The following is a 24,841-nucleotide window of genomic DNA, read 5'->3' on the forward strand; positions in this document are numbered from 1 at the left end:
TGGCAGACTCTTTGATCTCAAGAGACAACAGGGGAAAGTGGTGACACCCTTAGGCAGATAGGAGACGTTCTAAAAGACATAAAGCTGGGAGGGACTCGGAAAATTAGAGGTTGACTGGAAATGCTTTGAAAACCAGAGACAGCCAGGGAACACATTGAAGAGCAAGAGACAGAGCTGAGATACACTGAGAACAAAAAAAAATTGAGAGACACACAAGAGGGAGGGACATCTCAGGGTGCTGTGTGAGAGAAAGCCAGGAGATCGTCGTAAACAATAGAGACAGGCAGGAGATGCTCCAATAACAAACTGAGAGCCGAGAGACGGGTTTGAGGTAGATGTAGGGGCCTTCTTCTGAATTGGCAAGAAAAAGCATAGGAGACATAGATGTAATAGGTGCACTCCACGTTCTCCACTTTTTCGATGTTCTAGGTCCTCTACTGCATTGAGACAGATAATCAGGGCAGGCTTTGCCACCACAGTCCATGTTTTGTGAAAGTGACTGGAGGCAGAGCGAGGTTATCGCGGGTCGTATTCAGAATTACTGTGGCTCGGTCACCTTTTCTGCCTGCTGGAGAGGAGGACTCAAGGACAGCTCAAAATCAGTCACAACCACCAGGTATCCCTGCATAAAGATTGAGAAGGTGAGTGGAAGCCACGGAAGAAAGTGAAAGTCAATGAAAGTTGCCATTGTTACAGCAACACTTTAGTGTGAGAAAACAGGTTCTGACGGGGAGAGTTAGTGTGAGAAAACAGGTCCGGAACCAAAGACGAAGGTCGTTGTACTAACCTTTAAAATGCGCAGCTCTGGGTTCTGAAGTCTAACTGGATGGGTTGGAATTGTCACCATATTCTGAAGTTTCTCTGTGGGCAGATTAGGAACGTTCAGGATCATAGTATATAATAATCAATGCACGTTTCATATTAAGGTACTTACTGTTCATTAGAGGAAGTGCCACGAGCTTCAGTGCAAAATTCAAGATATTTTTCAGATTGTCCACCTATAGAGAACAAAATGTCACCATAACTGTTATCTGGGTTAGGAGCTCATCTTCAACCAGCTGTAACTTTAGCAATATAATCAGATTCTCACCTTAACAGGACCAGCGTCAGAATGAATGAGAGCCAGGGAGAAACTGGAAAGAGAAGATACAACATGTGTAACCACCAAAAGTGAGTCCTCCTGAGGTTACATTTTGGGCTAGGTGCAGTTACAGTGGGAATACAGCATGATGAGAGATAACAGGACAATAACGTAAATTGTGTATTGTCTCAGAATACATGCAGGTGTTTTTGTGGGGATACAAGAAAGACGCACATGAATAAGGTCTACAAGTGTGGATGAGAAGGCTGGTTTGTAGACAATCGAGGGGGGAATCCCACAAAGGCCTAGTTTACAGGTTTACAGGTGTTTAAGGTGGGATTAAAGACCATGGGAAAGAGATGCAGGGATGTGACATTTCCTGGGCAGCATGGATGTAAAGGACGAGGTGGACGTAAAAGCAGCGTGATAGAACTGTTTGATATTTTCTGAGCTCGGTGTTAAGGCCACACACAAGACGTTCTACAGAGAATGACCGTACAGGCTTGTTATTTGATTGGAGATAATTACGGTATGCGTCCAGCTAGATCAATGGTTCTTAGCTGAAGGGTTGTGTCCTCCATGTTTTTAGCAGTGGTTGGGATAAACCCAGCCTATCCATCAGGCCCCAACCAATTACCCACAATTAATCTGTTACCGTAGCAGTACTAGCTTTCCCTGGGCAATAGGGGAGTTTTGCTTAATTAGCCGTTTAGTCATATGATTAGGATGCAGATGAAGAGGATTTGTAGTTAAATTGTAATAAGCACTCACTTTCTCAGAGACAGAGCAACTCCCAGACTTTCTTCAGACAGTTGTATATCGACTTGAGTCTCCACACCCTGTACAAAAACAGTTCTATAAATTATTAGTAAGCAACCTAAATTTTTTTAGAACAGCCCTGCCCCCTGAAATGTGTTTTTAAAATAGGGGAAATGACTGTGGCGTGAATTCACTTCCCTCTGACTCCTCCTTTTAAGGCTGCTTGAGCCAATCCACTGCCACCTATGAGTAGGAGTAAAATAACGAGGAACAGTGGGCTTGCAGATTAATTCAAATATTATGCATGTACTTTAAATGTTCCCATCTAAATGTTTAACATTGTGCTTAAAGTGCACTATAGGCACCCAGACCACTTCAGCTCAATAAAGTGGTCTGGGTGCCAGGTCCATCTAGGGTTAACCCTGCAGCTGTAAACATAGCAGTTTCAAAAAATGTTTATATTAGGGTTAATCCAGCCTCTAGATTTTCACAGTGAGAAGACGCTGACGTCCATTGGAAAGCATTGCGAAATGCTTTCCTATGGACTGATTGAATGCACGCGCGACTCTTGCTGCGCATGCGCATTCAGCGGATGATGTCGGAAGAGGGAGGAGACTCCCCAGCGCCGAGGGAGCTTGTAGAAAGGCAAGCGTTTAACCCCTTCCTCCCCCTAGACCCTGGCGGGAGGGGGGACCTATTAACACTATGGTGCCAGGAAAACAAGTTTGTTTTCCTGGCACTATAGTGGTCCTTTAATCATGCCCTCCGGACATACTTTAAACGAAAATATATATGTGTATATATAACTTTATTTTTATTTATTTTTTGCCGTCATCTTGGCATAAGGTTCTTTAAGCACATGTATACATTCTCTTACTGTAGAATTATTCAGGTCACAGTGTTGGCAGTACTCTAATTAAATGAACAATTAACAAAGATGGTGTGTCCTCTATACGGCTCTAATGAGCTACTCCAACCAGATTCCACTAATACCTAACCTCCCACATTCCTTCCCGGTGCTCTCTAATTATGTACTCCTGGTATCACTCCCAAATAATTAGCTATAGATGCCCTCACCAAGTATGCATAAACAGGGCTACTCACTACAGTGAGAATTCAAACTGAACTTCAAATTTAAGGGCAAAATAGCCAAGCTGCCTACTTTTGCCCAATAATTGAATTTAACGTTGATTTCACATTAAATTCTCACTTAAGTAAATAGCCCTGTTTGTATCCACTCCAAGGACGATATCATGATCTACCCCCGCCAGATAACAATACTCCCTAACCACACGGCGCCCACTTACTGCCCGCATCTGAAAGATGGGAACTAGAGAATGGTTCGCGGCCATGGCGTAGAGATGAATGTCTGCGCTGGCGTCCACGGTGAGAATATCGGGCTGGATGTTGACGGCAGGGGGTGAATGGGCCGAGATATGCAGGAGCAGGGGGGGAGAATCTGGAAACCGAGTAAGAATCTGCAGTAAGCATAAAGGGATTATAATGTAAAAATAAATAAATAAAATGAATGAAGAGATAAAATTTGATTAACCCCTTAAGGACCAAACTTCTGGAATAAAAGGGAATTATGACATGTCACACATGTCATGTGTCCTTAAGGGGTTAAAGGATATCACTAACTGGCTGTATTCACTAAACAGTGGGTTGTGGTCACGTCACAATGGACTTGCAATAAAAGGATGTGAATTTTTTTTTTTTTTGAGCAATATATTGATGGACATTTTGTAAATGAGTTGTCAGCTCAATGCAGTTCAGTGTTTAATGATTAGATACTCTAATTGGGCTTTTCACTAACGAGAGGTCTGCTGGGAAATCAAAGTGGATCTGAAATTTAAATCCAAAATGGCTAAACTTCAAAATTTCCATATGAAGCTACGAGCAGGAAGCAGCGATGGATTGGAGAATTTTTCCAGTTCAGCTAATTAACATTACATTTACAATTACATTTGAAATTTGCTTTGAATTCCTAACAACCCTCACATTAATTATGAGATCAAGCTGCATTCGTTATGGTGCTTGGAGTGTTTGCTGAGCATGGCCCTTTAACAGTCATATAAAAATAATTTTATTGCAATATATATATATATAGCGAGACTTGCTGTAACTATAGGTCTTTTTTCAAATAAAGTTTTATAAATGCTGGTTATGGTAAGAGTAACCCTCACTGTGCTGGATGAATGTCACCGGCATGCTGACGGCAGGCATTCCAATATGCACAGAATTTATATTAGCCCAATTATGCTGCTTGTTCCGGGCTGGATAATGCCGCCCCAGTTAAGATGCTAGAGGTGGATTTACACCACTGGCAGCAGAGGGGTTAAACTGTGTAGGTGTGGTGTTTGAAAGCGAAATGATGTACATACAGAGTGCATGCACGATGACCACTTCAAATCACGTAAGTGGTCATAATGTGTAGAATAACCCTTTATATCATGCAAGCAGGGTACGTTTTGCAGTCAATCTTAATCTCAATCTTAAATAAAACTGATTTCTCACCTCTGGAACGAAGGTCGATAAGCTTTTCGTGTTTAGCCGCAGGGGTGATTGTTTGGGTATCTGAAAAAAGCATTTATTAAGTATCAGCAAATTCACAGAACGCAACATCAATAATCTATCTTTAAAAAACAATGAATAATGCATGTCCAATTCTTAATTAGCTGTGTTAATTAAAATACTTAATAAAGTCATAAAAAAAAATACCAAAATATTCCCACACACTGCCCCAACCTCTTACCCTATCTCCTAAAACAAAAGTCTTTCAACCACTTTCTTGGGATTTCCTTAACATGTAATCTTTGCGCAATTTAACACTTGTTCTAACCCACAGCTTTAAGAAGAGGTCGGAGAGTAACATACAACAACAATAAAACACGAAACAAACTTGGATTCTTTCGCCTCACCACATCATCGGTAATGTTATAGTTTAGGATTCCAGACATGTAGTGCACGTAGCCTGCTGAGTGGACAGAGAACTGGGACAGAGCAAGGAGGACCATGTGTGAGTCTATATCTGGTAGAACAAGCTTCTCTGGGTGGTCTGGTGGGTCCCAGCGCTGTGATCGGCCAATAAACTGCCCCTGGGATAGAATAAAAAAATTATTAAAACCGGGCATAGTGCACCACTCTTCGCATCTACTCTGGCCTGACAGTTACCTTAACGAAGACGTCCAGACTCTGCTCTGTGATCAGTGGCAAGTCAACCAGTGGGTATTCCAAAGAGGCCACGGAATCCACGATACTGACCACTGCAGAAACACGCATTAGTATGACAATGGAATAATGCATGTGTGTTGTATGTTTCGTGTTAAAAGAGGTGTGGTTATGATGGCATGTGGGGCAAACATTGGTCACATGACGCTAATTGGGGGGCATGTTTTAGAGGGCACGGTATTGAGCATGTTTGGTTGCTTGGTCTTGCAGCACACGTCTAGGCATTCCGAGGCACATGATGCTGTCATACAATGTTACAATGCATGTTGGGTAGTCGTGGGCCACATTTGGGCATTCAGGACACACAATGGGGACTATGTACCAGAGGTGATGCCAAGATTCACATTTATTTTCTTTATTTACAGATCAATTTTATTTATTTAATTATATTAATAATATTATTATTATCACTACTCTGTGTATTACCTGGCAGACTGCTCAATGTTTGCTCCATCTGTTCGAGCGCTTTTTCAAACTGCGGACAAAGCTACAGAAAAAGTAAAAGAGGTGTCAGCAGTCCCTTGTCTTTCACACAGGTCCACAACATGCATCCACCATTTGAATCGCTGTTTATCAGGGCCGGCGTTATCATAGAGTGGCACAGGAGGCCGCTTAAGGGCGCACCAGCCCGGTGGAGCACTGGAGATGGAGTAAGAGATACAAAAGGAGACACAGAGAGGGACTGGGGAGAGAAAGAGACACACAAAAGAGCTGGAGGAATGTAAAAGACACACCGGACCTGGGGAGTGAGTTAGAGACACACAAAGGGGCTGGGGGAGAATGAGACACACAGATAAACTAGGGGGAGAACGAGACACACAAAGGAGATTGGGGATGTAAGAGACAAACAATAGGATTGGAGGGTAGAAAGAGACACACAAAGGGGTTGGGGGAACAAAGAGATACACAATGTGACTGTGGGGAGTAAGAGACACAGATACACAAAGTGGAAAGGGGGGGAGAAAGAGACACATAAGGTGTAGACACAAAAAGGGACTATAAGATACCCTAAAGGAGGTGAGAAGCATAAAAGGAACTAAAATGGTTAAGAAATGAAAAAAGGGGGTTAAGATACACACAGGTGAAGAGCCATACTGGGGAGGGAATGGGATCCTACCATTGGCCGTGCTGTTTACCTGCTTAGTCAACGCGTCATACACGGGCCCAATTATCGAGCTTTTGAACATGCTGAGAAACCACCTGTGTGTTCATAATGAAAGAATATACATTGCAACACCTCACATAAAAGGTCCTGATACATTCTTACACACTTAACCCACTCTACATGCTTTGTTCTAAAAATATGTGTTTTTCTAAATCTTGCTCTATGTCTTGTCACCTGGTTTTGTTTTCTTTCTCCGTGTCTCATAGCATTTACCTCTGTCTGTGATTTACCCCTTGTCCTCCTCAGATTCCCTGCTTTATAACTCTCTTAGCTCCCACCAGTCTTATTCATTTCTGTCTCAATGCCCATCCTACTTCTACCTACCTCTTACCGCCTCTCTGGTCTCCACAGCAATGCCTCTCTTTCTCATTATCCCTTAATGTCTGTCTCTCTGTCGGCCTCCCACATCATTCTCTTTGTTCCTCCGAGGCTCCGATTGACCCCAGTTTATCTCTCCGTCTCTGCCTCTGAGCCCCTTTATATCCCTCTCTTCCTGTCCACCCATGCAGTTCCATTAAAGGCCAGCAAGCTGGGTTCATGAGCCTATCAGGCTGTATGTTTGAGAACCCGGCTTTACCCAATACTCCAGCTGACTGCATCTCAAAACATCGTCTGGACTGATTCCAATAAAGTCTTACTATTCCAAGCACACTACTTACCCAGATCCCCCATGGAAATTGATTTCCACATTGTTTACGTCAGAGTTGCACCCTCCGTCCCATACTTTGCCATGGCCGGTGTCATCACCCGTTACACCAACAATACCTGTGAGGGACAGGCCAGAGACTACAACTTCAAGGTTGGTGGATGCTGAACTAAGGAGAGAAAGTATGAAAATATAGATCTCATAGAGGTATTGTCCTACATCCGCTTGTTGACACTAAGCTACAATGCCAATACTGCCCATTCCTTTGTTCTCAATGCATATCATGCCAAACTGAGTTTTTGATTCCATCCATAATCCTCCCACCATTAACCACAGCCTCCCCAGACATACGACACACTTCACCTCGGAGAGATACGTACAATAGCCATGTTGCTATCTGCAAATATCCAGTGATCGATAGCTGACCATCGCTGATCTCCATGTTGACTCCCGTGTCAGAGATAAATGAGAGATTGGAATCCGAAACATCCAGGTTCTCGATTTGTAGACTAGGTAATGACATGGGAACATCAAAGGTTAGTTTGGAATTTGTAGGTCTCACAATGATGACAACATTCTGCTCTTAATGTTGCATTGTAAAGGAAGCTTTGTACATTTGTGAACTTTTAGATACTTTTATCTCGAGCTTGAGAATTGACAGCACAATCTGTCTAGATTTTCCATCCCTTCAATAGAATCATCCGCCAACGTACCTTGTCACAGAGTAATATATGGTACCGAGGATGGCAACCGAGATGGACCCTCTGACATCAGGAATCTGGAAAGAAGACAATCTGCTTTGCAACTCCTCCAACCCCACCTGCAAGCCTTAGAAGATCAAAACGTATGTTACTACTGTGTAAAGAAACACTCTCCACTGACCAAACCATCCTGACAACAATCCCTATAATCCCTCCCCTGAGTTGAGAAAATGTTGCCAGTCATTTTTTTTTCTTTAATTATATTTATAATATAACGTTAATATATTTTGAAGTATACTTCTAAAGATGGTCATTAAGCCCATCTATTTAACCCTATATTAAATCATCATATATTATTAGAATTTTAGAATCCAAAAATGGTTATTAAGCCTATCTATTTGATCTAACTTTATATTAAATCATTACACAATTTGAATAATATAGTTATTACAAGTATGCATATGTAATAATCCTATTGTCATATTCACTGATAGCTGGCTGATATATATATATGTTACTTGCCAAGTTTCTGTGCTTGGAACGCAAGGTACGCCTTGATTGACGATACGTGCGTTCCAGCACATTGCACATGACTTCCAATGATTGGCTTAAGCCGCGTCATTTCCGGGTATGACACGTGCGGTCCATCGTGGAACACATGGACGCGCCATCTATATTCACCCTTCACCCTGCCGCATCACTTCCGGTGCGCTTAGCGAAACCGGAAATAGGAAGTACCAGGTAGCGATCTCCAATCAAGCTGAACATTTATATATATATTGGACACTTGCAGGACTGTTCCACACTTTTGATAAAGCCTCTGGAGAGGCGAAATGCGTCAAGTGAGACTCTTTTGAGGACTTTTTTGTACCCTATTATTTTACTAGTGTATCTTTGATACTTATTATAATAAATAGTTATTTTTTATAGAACACCTTCTTTTTGTATCCAGTTCTATATCCTGATCGCTACCTGATTCTACTACATCCCTAGGTGGGGATAATACCACCCATGCTGAAACAACTAGAGCAGGAATTTGCTCTAAAGATTGTTAGTAAATTACCTTCTTGCATTTAAACTCACAGTATATACTACACTATCAAAGTTTCTCTCTGCTCTTTATTTTTGCATATACCACCTACATCCGTATTTGCATTTGGAAGACCAACACCATCTATACCAGCCCATATCCTTAGAAGGGGATTATACTGTCCAGGCGCTACAAATTAGAGCTCTTGTATAGCTCCTCCAAATGGGAGTGACTCTTCTACAGAGATTAATTGAATATCTTCCTACCCTGAAAAAATTGTATGGCACTATTATTGTCTGTTTTTTCTGAGGTTTTCAACCAGCCGCTACGTATTATAGCTGTATGTACGTATAACTCTGGGCGCAGTATACTCTTTACTCTTTTTTGCTTTTGTAACACGAGGTCTGGGAATCCTCTTACTGTATACAGCAGCCCTCACTTATTTATTGTGTCATAGAGAGCGCCTATTTCTCTCTGTTTCTGTATTTTTTTTTCTTTGCCTTCCAGGCCCAGTTTATTATGTCTTGTGCCAATGATACCAACACTCCTTATCTTGAATTCTCCTTCCACCACATCTAAAAACACAAGAAACCAGCCCCAAAAACTAAGATTTTGAGGTTAAGTTCCTCGAGAAAAAGCAATTGATCTAGAACCCAGATTTAGTTGTTTTCATGAACTAAGGAAATTAATTATACTCAAATAAAGAATGACAAACTTCAGTTTACCCAACATCTGGACTTCTGATACCTCTAGTAGGAGAATGTCTAGGGGAACACAACCTATTCTGCAGGATTCCATATAGAACCCTCGGAATCCTGGGCTGAGATACGCCTGCCCAAGTGCAATTTGCCCTTCATCTTGTTCCCCACATCCAACAAGCATCCTCTCTCACCATATTGTAATCCTTTTGAAGTCAATCGCCCTTTCACACCGGGTTCCTCCTGGTTTGCAGCAGAGAGGGGGAGATAGAAGATGATGAGCAGAATACATTTCATTACCTGGAAGACACAATGGTAAGACAGGGAAAGGTCAAGATGTTGGCATGGAATGAGGCAGACAAAAAGAATACCTGGAGACAGAAGGAACAGAGGGATACTTGGGTATAATGGAGATGAGGGAGTGAGGGGATGGGATATCAGCAAACAGAAGATGAGTACAAAAGGGGGCATGGAATACCAGGGGTATTGTGGATATAGCATGGGCAAAGGAATGCCAGGAAGAGGAGACCACAGAAAAAAACAGGCATTAGTAGGAAAGTCCAGAGAAGCAGTAAGATCAATGCAGGTCCCAGAGCAAGTTTGGTTAGAGGGATATGGGAACTGAAAGTTACCCTCTTTCTTCTAGAAATGTCATCAAAATGTTAGCACTTGTGTTGTGGCATAATAAAAACAAAAATAAAAACAGGATAACAACGGGTTCTGATCACACAATACAGAGAATAATTGTTTCAATTCAAGTAGCGGCAGTAAAATATCACAGATGGAAAAAGAAAGGGCACGGAAAGGTATGTCAATAAAAATGCAGTTTCTCCAGTCGAGTTACTTCTTGAATTGTGGCTACAGGTTAAGGTACGGAAAAAAAAAGGAGAGAAAAATATGTAAAATATCCAAACAGTCTAGCTTAACTCTGCATTTAATGCTGAAAGACTTTTTAGATCTATCGGTAGACCGGTTCATGAGGTGTGTCTCCTTTATCCCAACAACCCATTCCAAAAAGGACGGAGGGGTCTCTGGCTTCATCTGTCTCGGGAGTTTTAGGAACAGACCGTATTTCAGTTTGGGCATTGGCAAGCATTGCATTAGATCAGGGGTTCCCAACCCAGGCCAGTCCTCAAGTACCCCCTTCCAGTCCAGGATTTAGGGATTTCCCTTTTGTGTCTAAGGTGTTTTTTTTTCTTTTTTCTAAAAACACCTTAGACACAACTTGGTAATCCCTAAATCTTGGACTTTTAGGGGGTACTTGAGGACTGGGTTGGGAACCACTGCATTAGATAATGCATTAGAGATCCAGGTATCCAGGACAGAAAGATTTGTGTAGATTTACTTGGATTTGTAGCACCTGGATAGAATCATATAAGCAGATTCTTGCATAGTAGTGGCCATTGCTGTCACAGTTCTCACCACGACATCCAGACGTCCAGACAAGGTCGCCCCAGAAGTGCCCGATAGGGGACTTGAACCTCGGTACTCTGCAATCCTGGACCTGCTCTCTTGCCTCTGAGCCACTATACAGCTCTAGAAATTGCCTGAAGTATAATCTTGCCTTGTATCCAGCACTGGGGGCTGGACGTTATTCTGTGGCTGCTCCAACATTCTCAGCACACCTGTGGCTGATCACCAATTAGCCAGGTATAAGACACTGCCTCTCCCTGAGGGCAGTGTCAGTTCATTGACTCTGGTTTGAGTATTGCTGTTTCGTGTTCTCCTGACCTTGGATTGTTATTTCGTTGTACCCTGACTTCTGGCATCCTCTGACCTCGGCTCTCTACTCGCTTATCCTGATTTCTGGCACCCACTGACCTCTGGCTTACCCACGACTATTCTCCTGGTTTATCTGTTTCTGTACTGCGACTTGGAGCATTAATCTGCACAGCCCCCGTGCACAGACTCACAGGCCAGGTGAGTTCTTACCTGACCACCTTGGCCTGTGTTTAATTGCAAGGGTGAGCATATATCTGCGCTACAGACTCCCAACCAAGGTAAGCCGTTACAATTGCACAGTAAACTGATTCCCACTCAGCATCACATAGTGAGATATTACGCTCAGACTTCCAAATCCTGGTGAAATTTGTGCATGTGGCAGTGGAGAAAGAGGACCATGCTTTACAAAAGGTGGATAGGCACAAGTGTTCAAGCATAGACTGAGCTCTGAAAAGGTAGTAATTCCATTAAGAGGACTACAGCATATTGTAGTTTTTCTGGTGTCTAAAGTTAGACCCTGCAGGTTTTTTAATGTAAGCACTGCCTTTTCAGAGTAAAATGGGTATTTCAATACAGCCTAGGGACATCTCCAGCAATCACTCAAACAGCCACTAGAGGTGCTTCCTGGGTCAGTGCTGCACAGCAGAGAGTGTTGGATTAGTCGTACAGATAGTGTAGCAGTGGGTGTTGTAGCAGAGAGTGTTGGATTAGTTGGACAGATAGTGTAGCAGAGAGTGTTGGATTAGTTGGACAGATAGTGTAGCAGAGAGTGTTGGATTAGTTGGACAGATAGTGTAGCAGAGAGTGTTGGATTAGTTGGACAGATAGTGTAGCAGAGAGTGTTGGATTAGTTGGACAGATAGTGTAGCAGAGAGTGTTGGATTAGTTGGACAGATAGTGTAGCAGAGAGTGTTGGATTAGTTGGACAGATAGTGTAGCAGAGAGTGTTGGATTAGTTGGACAGATAGTGTAGCAGAGAGTGTTGGATTAGTTGGACAGATAGTGTAGCAGAGAGTGTTGGATTAGTTGGACAGATAGTGTAGCAGAGAGTGTTGGATTAGTTGGACAGATAGTTCATAGATAGTTTATAGATATTTCAGGTGGAAGTGATTACTGAGTAATAAAAAATGCCAGGCAGGCTGTGCCACTCACCAGGCTGGTAGATAGATCCGAGGAATGTGAGGTTCTGAATGCTGGTTCCAGGCTGGGGACAGACCCAGGAATGTGGGTTCTGCAGGTTCTGAATGCTGGTCCAGGCTGTAGTCAGTCTAATAACTAGTAAACTAATAGTGAAAGTAGGAACTGATACCAGAGGAGGGAGAGAACTGCAGCCTGCTGAGTGAGACTCACACCCACAATCGGGGCGGACTGTCAGCTCACAGGGCCCCGGGCAAAAGGAAAATAGAACAATAAGGTTTATTTTTGTAAAAATATTTTTGATGGAGTAACCCTTGCTGGCTGCTATTAAAACAGAGAAATAAAGCCCGTGTACTGATACACCTTCTCTGTGTTAGCTGGTGATATCACAAGCCGTGTCCCCACACGTGTTTAGAGGATACTTGTGTGGGATGCTGCTTGCGATGTTCTGTTTCTGTATAACAACGTGTTGTGTTAGAATTAATACTTTGTCTTGCTTTACCTATTGTACAGCGCTGCAGAATATGTTGGTGCTATTTAAGTAATTGTAATAATTGTGTCTGTGTGTAAGGATGCTGTATGCAGTATTACGTGTGGGAATTGCAGCTTATGGAATTGTGTGCAAAAAGAGAGGCTATGTAGTGGGAGCAGGAAGGGAATAAGATCACATATGACATAGCCCATATAATACACACAGTATATAATACGCCTCTCATATAATACATAGCCCATATAATACATAAATTGATAATACATAGCCCATATATAACACAAATCATATAATACACAACCTGCATCATAGACAACGTGTGTAATGCACTAAGAGCCATGACACACATCACACAAATGCAATCCATTTAAACAGCCACATGCACAACTAATCAACACAATTCACACACTATATGCAGTTCATACACACAACACAACTCACAAACACAAGAGCAAAAATCAAACACTGCAACAAGAATTATAACCTCATACACAAGGCAGAGAAGGTGGTAAGAAAAATGACCCAGAAAAATAACACGCACCACCGCATACACATCTCATAAACACACAAACTGTAATATACAAACATGAAACACAATAACAAACTGTATGTACTCAAAGACTCAATACAACATGCGGAATATTTGTGCATTCACACGCTAATGCATAATATACACAATTGAAAACAGAACTCCAAGTACATTTTGATAATAAATAAACAGTTCAAAGGCACCTTGATTGTTATCTGTTAGCCCAAATATAGAAAGTACTTGAAAGAGGAAGAGAACAGCATGCGGTCAATCGCGCCATGCATAGCTTTTTTCTTTTTTAATAAGCAAATATTTAATTACTAAATTGGCCGATGTTTAAGGAAACAATATGGACTCGACTAGCGTCTATTCAAATTCCCTCTTATTTAGTTATGAATTGAAAGGGAACTGTTAAAGAGCAGAATGTTAGTTTATATATCGGGATGGTTAATCATCGCCCTACAGATGTTTGTAGACTACAGAGTTGCTGAGCATCATGGGAATGCCCTTATCGGAGACAAAACAAGTGACAAAATCAGCCATCGCTGCCTTAAAGGGACACTTGGAGCAGAACAATACCTTTATCTTAATGAAGTGGTCTTGGTCGATAGATCATGCCCCCTGCAGTGCCACTGCACAATTTTCTCTAGATATAACCCGTATTAAACACGTGACATGGATTTTAAATTCTCTGTGCATGTTGCAACTTGTTGTTTTTTTTTTTTTGTTTTTTTTTGGTTCTCCCTAAATTTAAAGGGTAATCAAGATGTGGACCCCTTGCTCACAGTGCCTAGAAACGTATCGGCTAGGGATGTGCATGGCCAAAAAATTCGGTTTGGTTCGGGACTTCCAAAATTCGTCACTTCGGCAATTCGGGACTTCCGAAATTCGTCACTTCGGCAATTCGGAAGCATCCGAATGTCCGAAATTCATCCGAATTTCAATTCGGCACATGTCTAGTATCAGCTATACCGCATTGACGACGCCCCAGAAAGTCGACACGGACCTGCGAGTCCCATTATAACATGAGCCGATGGGCCTCCAAAACTTATATTTCTCTCCTGGATCCTGAGTTTTCCTTGTTTCTGTTATGCAAATGTTATATAAATGATTAGACCTGCAAGTCTTACTGTTTTTTTTTTTTTAAATTCTTTATTTTTACATGTTTGTCGCGCCCCAAAGGCTGGTAACAAACCAAAGAGTTAACAAAGCTTACAATCACCTTAAGGGCATTGATACAACTTGCACATTTTCTGTTTAAAGGTAGATAAACTAACGTTGACAATTGTAAGAATTAACTGTGTTATCCGACGATATGTGCTAAAAAGCAGGCTAGATATAGATGCATAGGCTTCTATTAGTTACACATTACAGTTGAACTTGTTAGCTTAATCTGCGCATTTTATGAAAAGTAGGCAAGCTAGGTAAGTAGTGCTAGTGGATTAACTGTGTGAGGCATGAGTTAAGAGCACTGAATTGAAAAGAAAAAAAACACCTAGTTACATTAGCATCTTAGCTTAATAAGCATCAATTCTGGCTACAAAAGATGGGAGTTATAGAAGGAAAAACACTGTATTGGAGGTAAGCTGACTTAACGGAATGAGAGGTGGGTGCATAGTCTGGATGTCAGGTCAGTCCAGTTGAAGATAGTCCTCTCAGCCTGTGCCTGTGGTGGTCAGACCTAATGCGGGTATATTGCCAAATAACTCTCAGTAGCAGGTGTATCCGTTTGGTGGTGGTCACAGCCAGGGTTTCTGTTAGTAGGGCTGTCAGCAACGGGTCTAGCAGCTTCTGCTTTAATTGCCGTCTGTCACAAGGAGCTGGGGTACCTCTCGCTTTAGTATCGTGGATGGTGTTGAGCAGTGTCGTTTTCTCCGGCACATAGTCCTTTGCGTGTTTGGGACCCTCTGCAGGTCGAAGTGTCTGCGGACCTCCTTGGTTGAGTACCCAGGCGGTTTGTGAGTGCGGGTATGTTGCTTTACGGGTCGCAGTACCCAGATGTAGGTAACGCTGTGGCAAACCTAGCCACTTCTGGACTATGCTGTACCAAGGTTGTCCGTAGGCTGTAAGGGGGGACTGTATATTTTGTATTACGTGTGTATTAATGGCCGTTCGCATGCTGGCAGCCCTAAGCTACCAGCATGCAAACACTTCGTTTGACGAATTGCGGCTATCCGGGCCGTTCGCCAAACGAATACGGGCTCCCCAGGTGGACCACACGCTTAGAGTCGTGTGGCGCTCATTAACCGATTGAAACAATGTTGCAATCGGTAATTAAAGGCTCTCCTAGGTGGCCGTCGTTCGACTACCGACCATGCGGCGGTCGGCCATCTTGGATCCTTTGTCTCTCCAGCGGTGCTCGGTCGTCGAGTGCCTGGTACTAAAAATGGCTACTCAATGATACGAACACCGCTGGACTTCCAGAGCGTTCGGGAGTTCCGCTCTCATCACATTTCGTTCCCCATCGGTGTTCGGTAGTTTTAAACCGAACTCGATGGTTAAATGTATTTCATGCGGCGTTCGGTCAATTCAGCTGGGAGCTGAGCGGTATTCTCCCAAAAGATGCGCTCAGACCCCAGCTATCTACCAAACATTCGGTCACGTTAATCTACCAAATGAAACTCAAAACTTATTTTAATATAGATTGTCAGTTCTGCTGCACGAGGGGATAATCCACTTAATCGTCCATTTTAGTGGGAGTATCCTTCTCGTGCAGCAAAGCCTGTTGGGAGAATTACACTGCATGATGGGAGAAATCCCCTGAAATGACTGTATGGAAACCCCTTGCATGGGGAACTGTATAAATATGCCAGCTGTGAAATAAAAGCGAGTTAGTTGACTCCCAAACTGTGTTTCGTCCGGTTATTGGGAGGATTGGGGATATTGCCTTGCTTTCTAACTCTGACTGTGGATTACCTGTGATACCAATGGAAACCGTGGACTATACTACTGCATTCCGTTACAAACGCTGTAATGGGCTGGTCGCTTGGGGGTGTTCTTTCCGGGCACTGCCTCAGTTTGGTCTGCGGGATGAGTTGTCAAGAGCTCCAGTGAGGCACGCTCAGTGACGGTAGGCTCTGGGTCCTCTGCTGGTGTGTAAGTCTGCTTGTGGTATGACTATTCATCAGAACGGGAGGTCTCCGCTGTCGCCCTGTCGTGACTGCTGGCAAATGTCATGGGTGGCCATAGCCCTGGCTGTGTGTTGTGGGAGCTTCCCTCAGCGCTCCTTCTTCAGCAATGTACAGGTTAGGTGCCTCGCTGTTGGACATTTTGTAGGGGCCGCGTGGTAGCTGTCGACGGCTAGTCGCCCAGAAGCCCTGCCGAGGTGTTGCCTGCCTGGTGGGGGCTGGGATAGCCCCCGCCGGCCCAAAGGGGGGGGGGTAAATGAGGCCAGGGGCCCCAGATTCATCATGGGTCTTGGTATTTGCCGGGACGGAAAGCGAGGCAGCGGCCTTCCGCCCCACTCCCCTCCCGGGTAGGCCTCAGTCTCCCCAGCCCTGGAGCATCTCACCAGGACCCGGTCCACCCGATATCAGGTGCTCCAGCTGCACACTCCAGGGTCAGGTATCACGCACTTCCAGGGGGTTCCAAGCTGATTATGATGGGTTTTTACTCATTATTAGTCGAGTTTTCCTGGAGCCATAGTGACTTGCAGCCTGCTGGCATGGCCGCCCGGCCCCGCCCCCAAGTCTTACTGTTTAACTTACGATGAACCTACAAATAAATAAAAACAAATAAAAAAAAAAAAAAAAAAACTTGAGTAATTAACTATGGGCCCTGCAATATACCTTGTCCTTTAAAAGGCTCCGTTCAAATAATTTATGTACTTTTGTGCTCCAGAAAGAGAGACCGACCATTCGCCCTGATTCCCTGGAACTGTTTTAGGCATAGGACCATGTGCACGGTCGGTCAAAACTATGACTTTAAGGAAATTCCTGAACCGATCTGGGTGATTTTTGGGTATGTTGGTCACCCAGATCGGGCTATCAGGGGATGTGACTTTTGTGGGGATTTTGTGTGTTTAAAGGTATTTTGGGGGTTTTATAAAAATGTATGTTTGGGTTGCTGATCCTATAATATTTTGTTAAGCACACTTCAAGGTTCCCAGCCAGGGAGATCAATGGTTTACCAGTTTACTTTCGGATTATTCGGTAAACTGGGAAAAGACAACTGCACATTTTAGAGCAAAATAATATTACTGGAGAATGTTTCCAATTTGAATGTCTTTGCTATTTGTAAAAGAACTGCAATAATGACATTGCATAGGAATATAGGTTTATGTTCTTTTAAGTAATGGGGAAGCGGATTAATATATTGGTAAGAATTGAGAGTTTAATGGCAGGAACAAGGCTAGCATTGAGGGTTTCAGTTTGTGTTACAATAGGAAGACTTCCCCTGTATTGTGGTCATGGCAGAAGGAAACGGAAGACATTAGAAGCTGATCTGAAGATTTTTGACCTCCATGTATATCAGGGCTGTCCATCCTTGGCCCTGGAGCAATCGGCTTGGCTGAGAGTAATGGGAATTGTACTCGGAATGCTAGATCACTAAATCTGGAAACATCCTAGTAAAGGGTTACTCCAACCACCACAACCACTACAGCCCGGATGCCAGTGGCTGAACGAATATAGAGGGGGGGCCCTGCTGCAATTAATTATTTTGCCCCCTCCAGCGCAAGGGTGGCCAAAAGGTAGAGCCCCGTACATCTCCCAGCTGGGAGTCCACAATTTGCCCGTCCTTGGAGGGTTTTATTTGTGGGCAGTTTTTGAGTGTTTGAATGTAAGCGTGTTTTTGTATTGAGTGTCGGGGTCTATTTGTGTGTAGTGTTAGCATTTGAATGCAATTACGTGTTTGTATGTACTGTTGCGACATGAAAGCTGTGGCATGCCTGTGTGCAGTGTTTTTGAATGATGGGGTGTTTTTGAATGATGGGGTGTTTTTGAATGATGGGGTGTTTTTGAATGATGGGGTGTGTCTGTATGAGGTGTTGGTGTTTGAATGATGGGGTGTGTTTGTATGAGGTGTTTGAATGATGGGTGTGTTTGTATATGGGGTGTGTTTGTATGAGGTGTTGGTGTTTGAATGATGGGGTGTGTTTGTATGAGGTGTTTGAATGAGGGGTGTGTTTGTATGAGGTGTTGGTGTTTGAATGAGGGGTGTGTTTGTATGAGGTGTTGGTGTTTGAATGATGGGGTGTGTTTGTATGAGGTGTTGGTGTTTGAATGATGGGGTGTGTTTGTATGAGGTGTTTGAATGATGGGGTGTGTTTGTATGAGGTGTTGGTGTTTGAATGATGGGGTGTGTTTGTATGAGGCGTTGGTGTTTGAATGATGGGGTGTGTTTGTATGAGGCGTTGGTGTTTGAATGATGGGGTGTGTTTGTGTGAGGCGTTGGTGTTTGAATGATGGGGTGTGTTTGTGTGAGGTGTTGGTGTTTGAATGATGGGGTGTGTTTGTATGAGGTGTTGGTGTTTGAATGATGGGGTGTGTTTGTATGAGGTGTTGGTGTTTGAATGATGGGGTGTATTTATTTGAAGGACATAAAAGACAGGCAAACGTTTCGGGCACAAGCCCTTTTTCAATGCAAATGTCCTTTGCTTATTTCTTACTTCCTGAAGGGTCACCCCATTATTTACTAAGTTTGAAATAAATAAAGTTTCCTGGTTGAATCACACCCATATCATTTACCTAAAATATTTTGTGCCCCCAACCCCTTGTTTATGGCGCTTAAAGGCCTCCAGGCTCCCAGACCACTTCTGCCCATTGGAGTGGTCTGGGTGCCAATTCCCACCACCCTTAACCCTGCAAGTGTAATTATTGCAGTTTTTATGAACTGCAATAATTACCTGCATCATCTATCAGACAGCCGCTTTAGGTCTGCCCCACCGGCTGACGGCGGAGGATGTGCATGGCTGGAGCCTGACCCAGCGCCGAGGGACATCGGCGCTTGGTTCAGGTAAGTCACTGAAGGGGTTTTAACCCCATCAGCAACATGGGATAGGAAGTGGAAGGGGAGGGACTGCAGTGTCAGGAAAACAGATGTTTTCCTGGCACTGGAGAGTCCCTTTAAATACCTTATTATAAAAAAAAAAACAGGAGGTGGTAGAAAATAGTTCTACTGTCCTACAAAACTACTTTTTGGAAAACACTACACCAGGGCTTGCGGGACCCACGGTGTGGTTGGCTCATGAAGCTGTACTATGGGGGTCATCTGATTCACAAAAATAAGGTCATTTCAAAACTTGTATAAAGGATTATTATATTAAAAATAGCTTTGAAGTGACCATTGTCCTATTGTTAAATCCCTGCAGTTCTGCTTGTACGCATAGGGCAATAGAGAACATAGAGCAGGGGTAGACAACCTTCGGCACTCCAGATGTGGTGGACTACATCCCCCATAATGCTCTGGCAAAGCATCTTGGGAGGCGTAGTCCAAAACATCTGCAGTGCCGACGGTTGCCTATGCCTGACCCAGAGTATCACAGAGGATGATGTCGCCATGGACACAAAAGTACAGCGAATGCCAATGCATATGCTCACTTACCTCCGTCGCATTACTAATCAATTGTCCCAATGTGTTTAAAGGAGAAAAAAACATTTAAAAATAAATAAGGAAATATTTTTGGAGTGTGGTTTTTAAAATCCTACTCATAATAAATTTGGTACAATGTAATACTAAAGGGAAGTTTACTGATATTTGGAATTTTTGTTGCTTTCCCCGATATAAATAGCCATCAACCATTGCTGAAATCGTGCCTGTAGGAGGCTTGATTTGTGTACTGACTTGAGCAATTAATGTGTCTATATGCAATATTTAGGGGAGGAAATAGCTTAGCTATTTTAGCCTATATTTTGCGGATTTCAATTCATTAAAATTTGGTGCTCAGTGGAGTGATAAAAAAAAAAAAAGCTAAATTTCATAGCACCTGAGTTTAGCTATCCAGATGACGCACACTGGTAATTTGTAATTGTGATATGTGTTGAATAAAATAAATGTTCTGGTGTTCCACCTTGGTGCTTGTTAGATTGTATTACTTACCGCATCCATCACAATTAACCCCCCGAAATGTCAAAATATATTACATTTTGTTTAGGAGGCCATTAGAAGTACAGAGGAAGAGGATTGGTGAATACAATGGAGCTAACATGAGCAGGACACAAACCCATCCGTTTCCAAACACGAACATTGCTGGTTCTGCAGATATTGTGATAGAATTTATCTTGATTCCAAGGCTCAAGCTTATAGGTGTCATATAATGATATCCTATATTAAAATGGGCTAATTTGGACTCAGGAAATGCTTGATGCTTAAACAACACTTAAGACCATATATGTCTAAGTTCCGGGAGCAGAGAGCCCCCACCTAAGTTGTCTCTACGCTAATCTTTTTGTTCTCTCTTACCTTGAAACGTATTTGTTATGTGTACATGACGCTCATCCCTATGTCTTATCTGTACTCCCTTACTATTACTGTTTTTTTTTTTTTTTGTCAATCTTTATTTTATTGAGGCATGTGGTTATGGTGGTACAGAATAAAGAGAGGGAGACATGCAGGGGTTATACAGGTTATACACATCATGGCAAATTGCAATGTCTCCTAGGATTAACGGCCTCGTTTTATTTTATATAAACAAGCTTAACTGAGAGAGTACAAAATAAAGTTAAAAGGTCAAGATGATGGGTATTCGATATGATATACATGGCTCAATAACATAGATTCTTAGCAGTAACAGGCGGGCGATTATTATAATAAGACATGGGTTAAAACAGGCTAAGAATTTGCGCCAGACTTAATAACAGGAATATCTCAGTATTGTTGGTCCAGTATGTAGCTTGTCAAGTTACCAGTGCTGTGTGAAGTACATGTTGGGTAGGTTCTATATTATGCATTTATACGTGTGTAGTTTCAGCTGTCTCCAGCCAGCAACAAAAACAAACAAATTGAACTGAGAGCAGGTTGATTCTAAACATACTTGCGCATATGAAAGCAGATTATACACAGGCTTAAGGTCCCTAACATGTAATGTATGTATTTAGTTTCGGATAAGAAGACTTAACTTGCATATCTGGCTCAAATTACTGAACATGCATCAGGGGTAAGGGGGTTAATGATAGGAATAATATCCTATTTGTGAGATCAGGTTTAGTGAAGTAAGTTTAATACACTTACGGGAGTCTCGTTTATATCTCCGTGGGCGCATATTGGACGTGCATACTCAGCATGTCTGAGGGTATATGGATAAGTCGGTCAGCGGTAGTCAATGTAGGGACAGGTGATGCGGCTAGACCGGGTGTTAAGAATTTGTTGTGGGTTGCGTGTCTCGTGGCAGCGATAACCCGGGGCTGCTCGTGCTATGTAAGGCGTTCAAAGAAGCGGTGACTTTCACATCCACACTGTGATCTAATGATGAGGTGATTAGTTAAACAATATTATAAACAGAAAGCTATAGGGAGGCCCTCTATGTCAGTGGGTGTATGCATGAGATAAGTGTAGAGATAAAATAAAATAAAACGAATTAAGTTCTGCAGCATTACGTAATATCAGGTTGTATAGTGTCAGCGTCCATGGGAAACTGGGTAGCGTCTTTTAAAGGGTGTATGTGGAGACCACCCATGGGCTACTTGGTCACCCCTTTCCTTCAGGTGGAATCTCTGTCGGCTGCACCGGGTAATTACAGAGGTTGGCAGACAGCCAGGAGCAAGCCGTTCGTTCCCTCCAGCTCCAGGCCTGCAGCAAGGCCGGCATCCCGTTTCCACGGACCTGGGAGCTTCTCAAGACCGGGTCCTTCCCTATTGGGACAGATCTGGAGGCCGCGGTGTTGTTGCGCCGCCTGCGGCGCGCAGGCCTCCTCCTGCGTGGTGGATGCGCCGGGGTTGTTCCCCTGGTGGCCTTTGGCCCAGATGGGCTAGTGTGGGGAGTTGCGGGTTGCGTCGTCAGCGTGTTGCCCGAGGGTGTCTCAGGTTCCCTCCGGCTGCTGCCGCTCCGTCGTCCAGACTTGACCAACTCCAATTGTAACTGCCTCTTTGTCGCCGCGTGTCGAGCCTCTATCTGCGCCCAGAAGGTGTCGAACAGCTCGTCCAGGCGGGTGTCCAGAGGTTTGATTGCGCTGGTGACATGCTTTGGAGGTGTAGTGATCCTGTGGGGTTGCGCATCCGCCATTTTAGAGTGGCGTGCGGCCCTTGAATAGGGATCACAGCGGTATCCAGTGTACGCCATTGGGGTCCACGGAGATGTGTGGGTCGGCATATTGTGGACCAGGATAACCCCCACCGGTCCGGGGGGGGGGGGGCAGCTGAGTACCATGGTAGCTGCTTGCTTTCATGAGCCGGGAGAGCGGCCGTCTCTCCTGTGCTCGGCGTGGTGTAGGCCCCGAGCCTTGGTTCGAGCATTCCAGCGGGCGTTTCAGGTGTGCAAGGTATCCCCCGGTTCACCATCTGTTGTAGAACAAGTTCTGGTATGTTGGGGTTCAGGATTAGGCGATGTGCCCACGGATTCTGCTTATAATCGGGTCCGGGCTCGGGAGCTCACAGAATGTATGTCTGTTCAGCTCCACAGTCAGACTCCGCCCCCTATTACTGTTCTAAGAGTATTTGCACGTAAGCACTTACTTTTTAATGTATAAAACCAAGCTGATGAATAAAAGTCAGGCTTATTTTGAATACCAACACGTGTCTGGTGTCTAATTATCACTTCTCCAAGTGCACTTGTAACAACAATTTGGTTTTCCTCTGAATATAACAAAGATCATTATTTAGATCCACAACAATATTCGGCCAAAGCCATGTACAACAGTAATTCTCTCTCCCAACCAGAATAAACTCTGCACAGAGACAGAAGTAATACTGGCAATTGTTTTGCCGATTTTCTACATTGCCAGGGTTTCACAATCTTTGTCAGATTATTTACAGATTTCCTCTGCATTTCTCCAATTTTAGCCGTTTATGAAAAGCACAACTGTCAACACATTTTCACTTCTTGTTTTTGTTTTTAAGTTTTTTTTTAGATTTACTGAAACTTAATGATTTTTTTTTAAATGATGTATATTGAGATATATATATATATATTTTAGAACATTTCACCTTTTTAACTCTTCGGTTATCTGACCAACTGCTGCTCAGTCTAACTTGCCGCCTGGTGCAGGGTCATAGCAGGTAAATTCCTACCAAATTTCAATAACTTTTGAACTAAAAATTTGAAGGGACACGATATGCAGAAAGTGACCATTTTAACATGCAAAATAAAAATACATTTAAATTACTCGCATAGGCCAGTGCTCCAGCTGGCAGACCAGGAAGAGGCTGCACCAATCAGGAGGCCCTTATTCTGGCTTTTGTTTCCAGTAGTTCTATGATTCATGCTTTGTGCAATGACCTGCCAAGCTGCCAATGTGGACTCTCTGCAAGGCTAGGAGAGGTAGCAAGTCAGCCACTCGTGTATTTGTGGCTGACTAGAGACAGGACAGCAAAGGAAGAATTCAATTTCCTCCTATGATACGACTGATATCACCTTCTTAATGCTGCATGTTTGCAAATATCTGCAGTTAAAAGCCACTCGGGGCAGGGCACATTATAAACCATAGCTTTAGCAAAAACGTAAACTTTTTATGGTGCTTAGATTGGTGGTCCTTTTATGTATATGCAAGAAGCAACCTCAGCCGGTTTAGAAAGTGGGTTTGTCCTCATGAAGTCCCTGGAACAGTCCCAATGGGACTTGCCAAACGCACTATACGCCCCCGTGCTTTTACATTCTTCCTCCACACTAAGCCAATCTTTCAAGTTTCTTGTTCTCGATTCATTTCCTTTGCTATTTCTAAGCCTAAGCACTCTGGGATAGAAGCCCCAAAACTGACCAACATTGCTATTCGAGTATCCTAGCTCCTGCTCGTTCACAAGGGCTTACTGAAGACAATGGAAATATCTAGATGCGCAGTGGCTAGCAGACTCTTCATTTTGTCTTATATAATAATCTAAATATGTGATGGCCAAGATTTGTGTATATGTATACCCTTTATTGGTGATGTTCTACGCTATGTTTGACTTTTGCTGGCATACCCTTGTGTTGTATAATTGTATTCTTGTTCTGAATGCTTTCCAATTGCATTGCGAACACCCTAAAATAAAGGATTTAAAAAAAAAAAAAAAAGCAGGTTTGTGTGTTGTATCAATGGGAGCACTTCAATTACATTTCAACAGTGCAAGTGAGTAACGGCTGTTTAACAGGCTAAAAGAAAGCTCATTTTCATCTGGTCATCTTTTAAACAGAGGGAACCTCTTGATTGGCTAGCAAAACGGACTGCAAGATCGTATTGCCGATCTAGGATCCATTCTTTTCTTCTGTATTCCAATTAAAATAACAAAACAATAGACCATCTGATTAAATACCAGGTTAAAAGCAATTCATTTATTATTTATATATTGTGCACTCTATCCACTTGTTTCCCTAATAAACACTTTACATATTAGATCTCGAAAATGTTAGCTGATGATAAAGCTCCCATGGTTGGCTTTTTAAGTTTTTGGCATTTTTTTATTTTTATATTATTTTTTTATGGTGCATGGAACACAGTCCGCTCCTGAAGGGTTAAAAGAAAACGCAGAAAAATGCTAAGACCATTTTTTTGAGAATTGGAAAAACATAAATGAAAGTTTCTAT

General features: G+C 43.0%; 1 protein-coding gene across 1 annotated transcript; it reads right to left on the bottom strand.

The window, feature by feature from the left end:
- Nucleotides 1-322: 322 nt before the first annotated feature.
- On the bottom strand, nt 323-12,397 carry LOC134565946 (bactericidal permeability-increasing protein-like). Its single transcript, XM_063425641.1, has 16 exons — nt 12,186-12,397; nt 9,506-9,611; nt 7,596-7,710; nt 7,263-7,391; nt 6,896-7,051; nt 6,208-6,271; nt 5,498-5,558; nt 5,015-5,106; nt 4,762-4,938; nt 4,358-4,417; nt 3,148-3,318; nt 1,853-1,920; nt 1,091-1,133; nt 935-998; nt 788-861; nt 323-622 (listed from the first exon to the last, which is right to left on the bottom strand). The coding sequence occupies exons 2-16, from the start codon at nt 9,606-9,608 to the stop codon at nt 539-541; spliced, it is 1,461 nt and encodes a 486-aa protein (XP_063281711.1). The 5' UTR covers nt 9,609-9,611; nt 12,186-12,397; the 3' UTR covers nt 323-538.
- Between the last annotated feature and the right edge of the window lie 12,444 nt (nt 12,398-24,841).

Source organism: Pelobates fuscus, chromosome 6 (genome assembly GCF_036172605.1).
Source record: "Pelobates fuscus isolate aPelFus1 chromosome 6, aPelFus1.pri, whole genome shotgun sequence".
Lineage (NCBI taxonomy): Eukaryota > Metazoa > Chordata > Amphibia > Anura > Pelobatidae > Pelobates > Pelobates fuscus.

What these genes read in the sequence shown, in the direction of transcription:
- LOC134565946 (XM_063425641.1), bottom strand. Translation starts at nt 9,608, where the DNA reads ATGAAATGTATTCTGCTCATCATCTTCTATCTCCCCCTCTCTGCTGCA. An exon ending in CAGATAGCAACATGGCTATT is followed by an intron (nt 7,052 to 7,262) that starts GTACGTATCTCT and finishes TTCTCTCCTTAG; the next exon opens with TTCAGCATCCACCAACCTTG. An exon ending in AATTTCCATGGGGGATCTGG is followed by an intron (nt 6,272 to 6,895) that starts GTAAGTAGTGTG and finishes ATGAACACACAG; the next exon opens with GTGGTTTCTCAGCATGTTCA.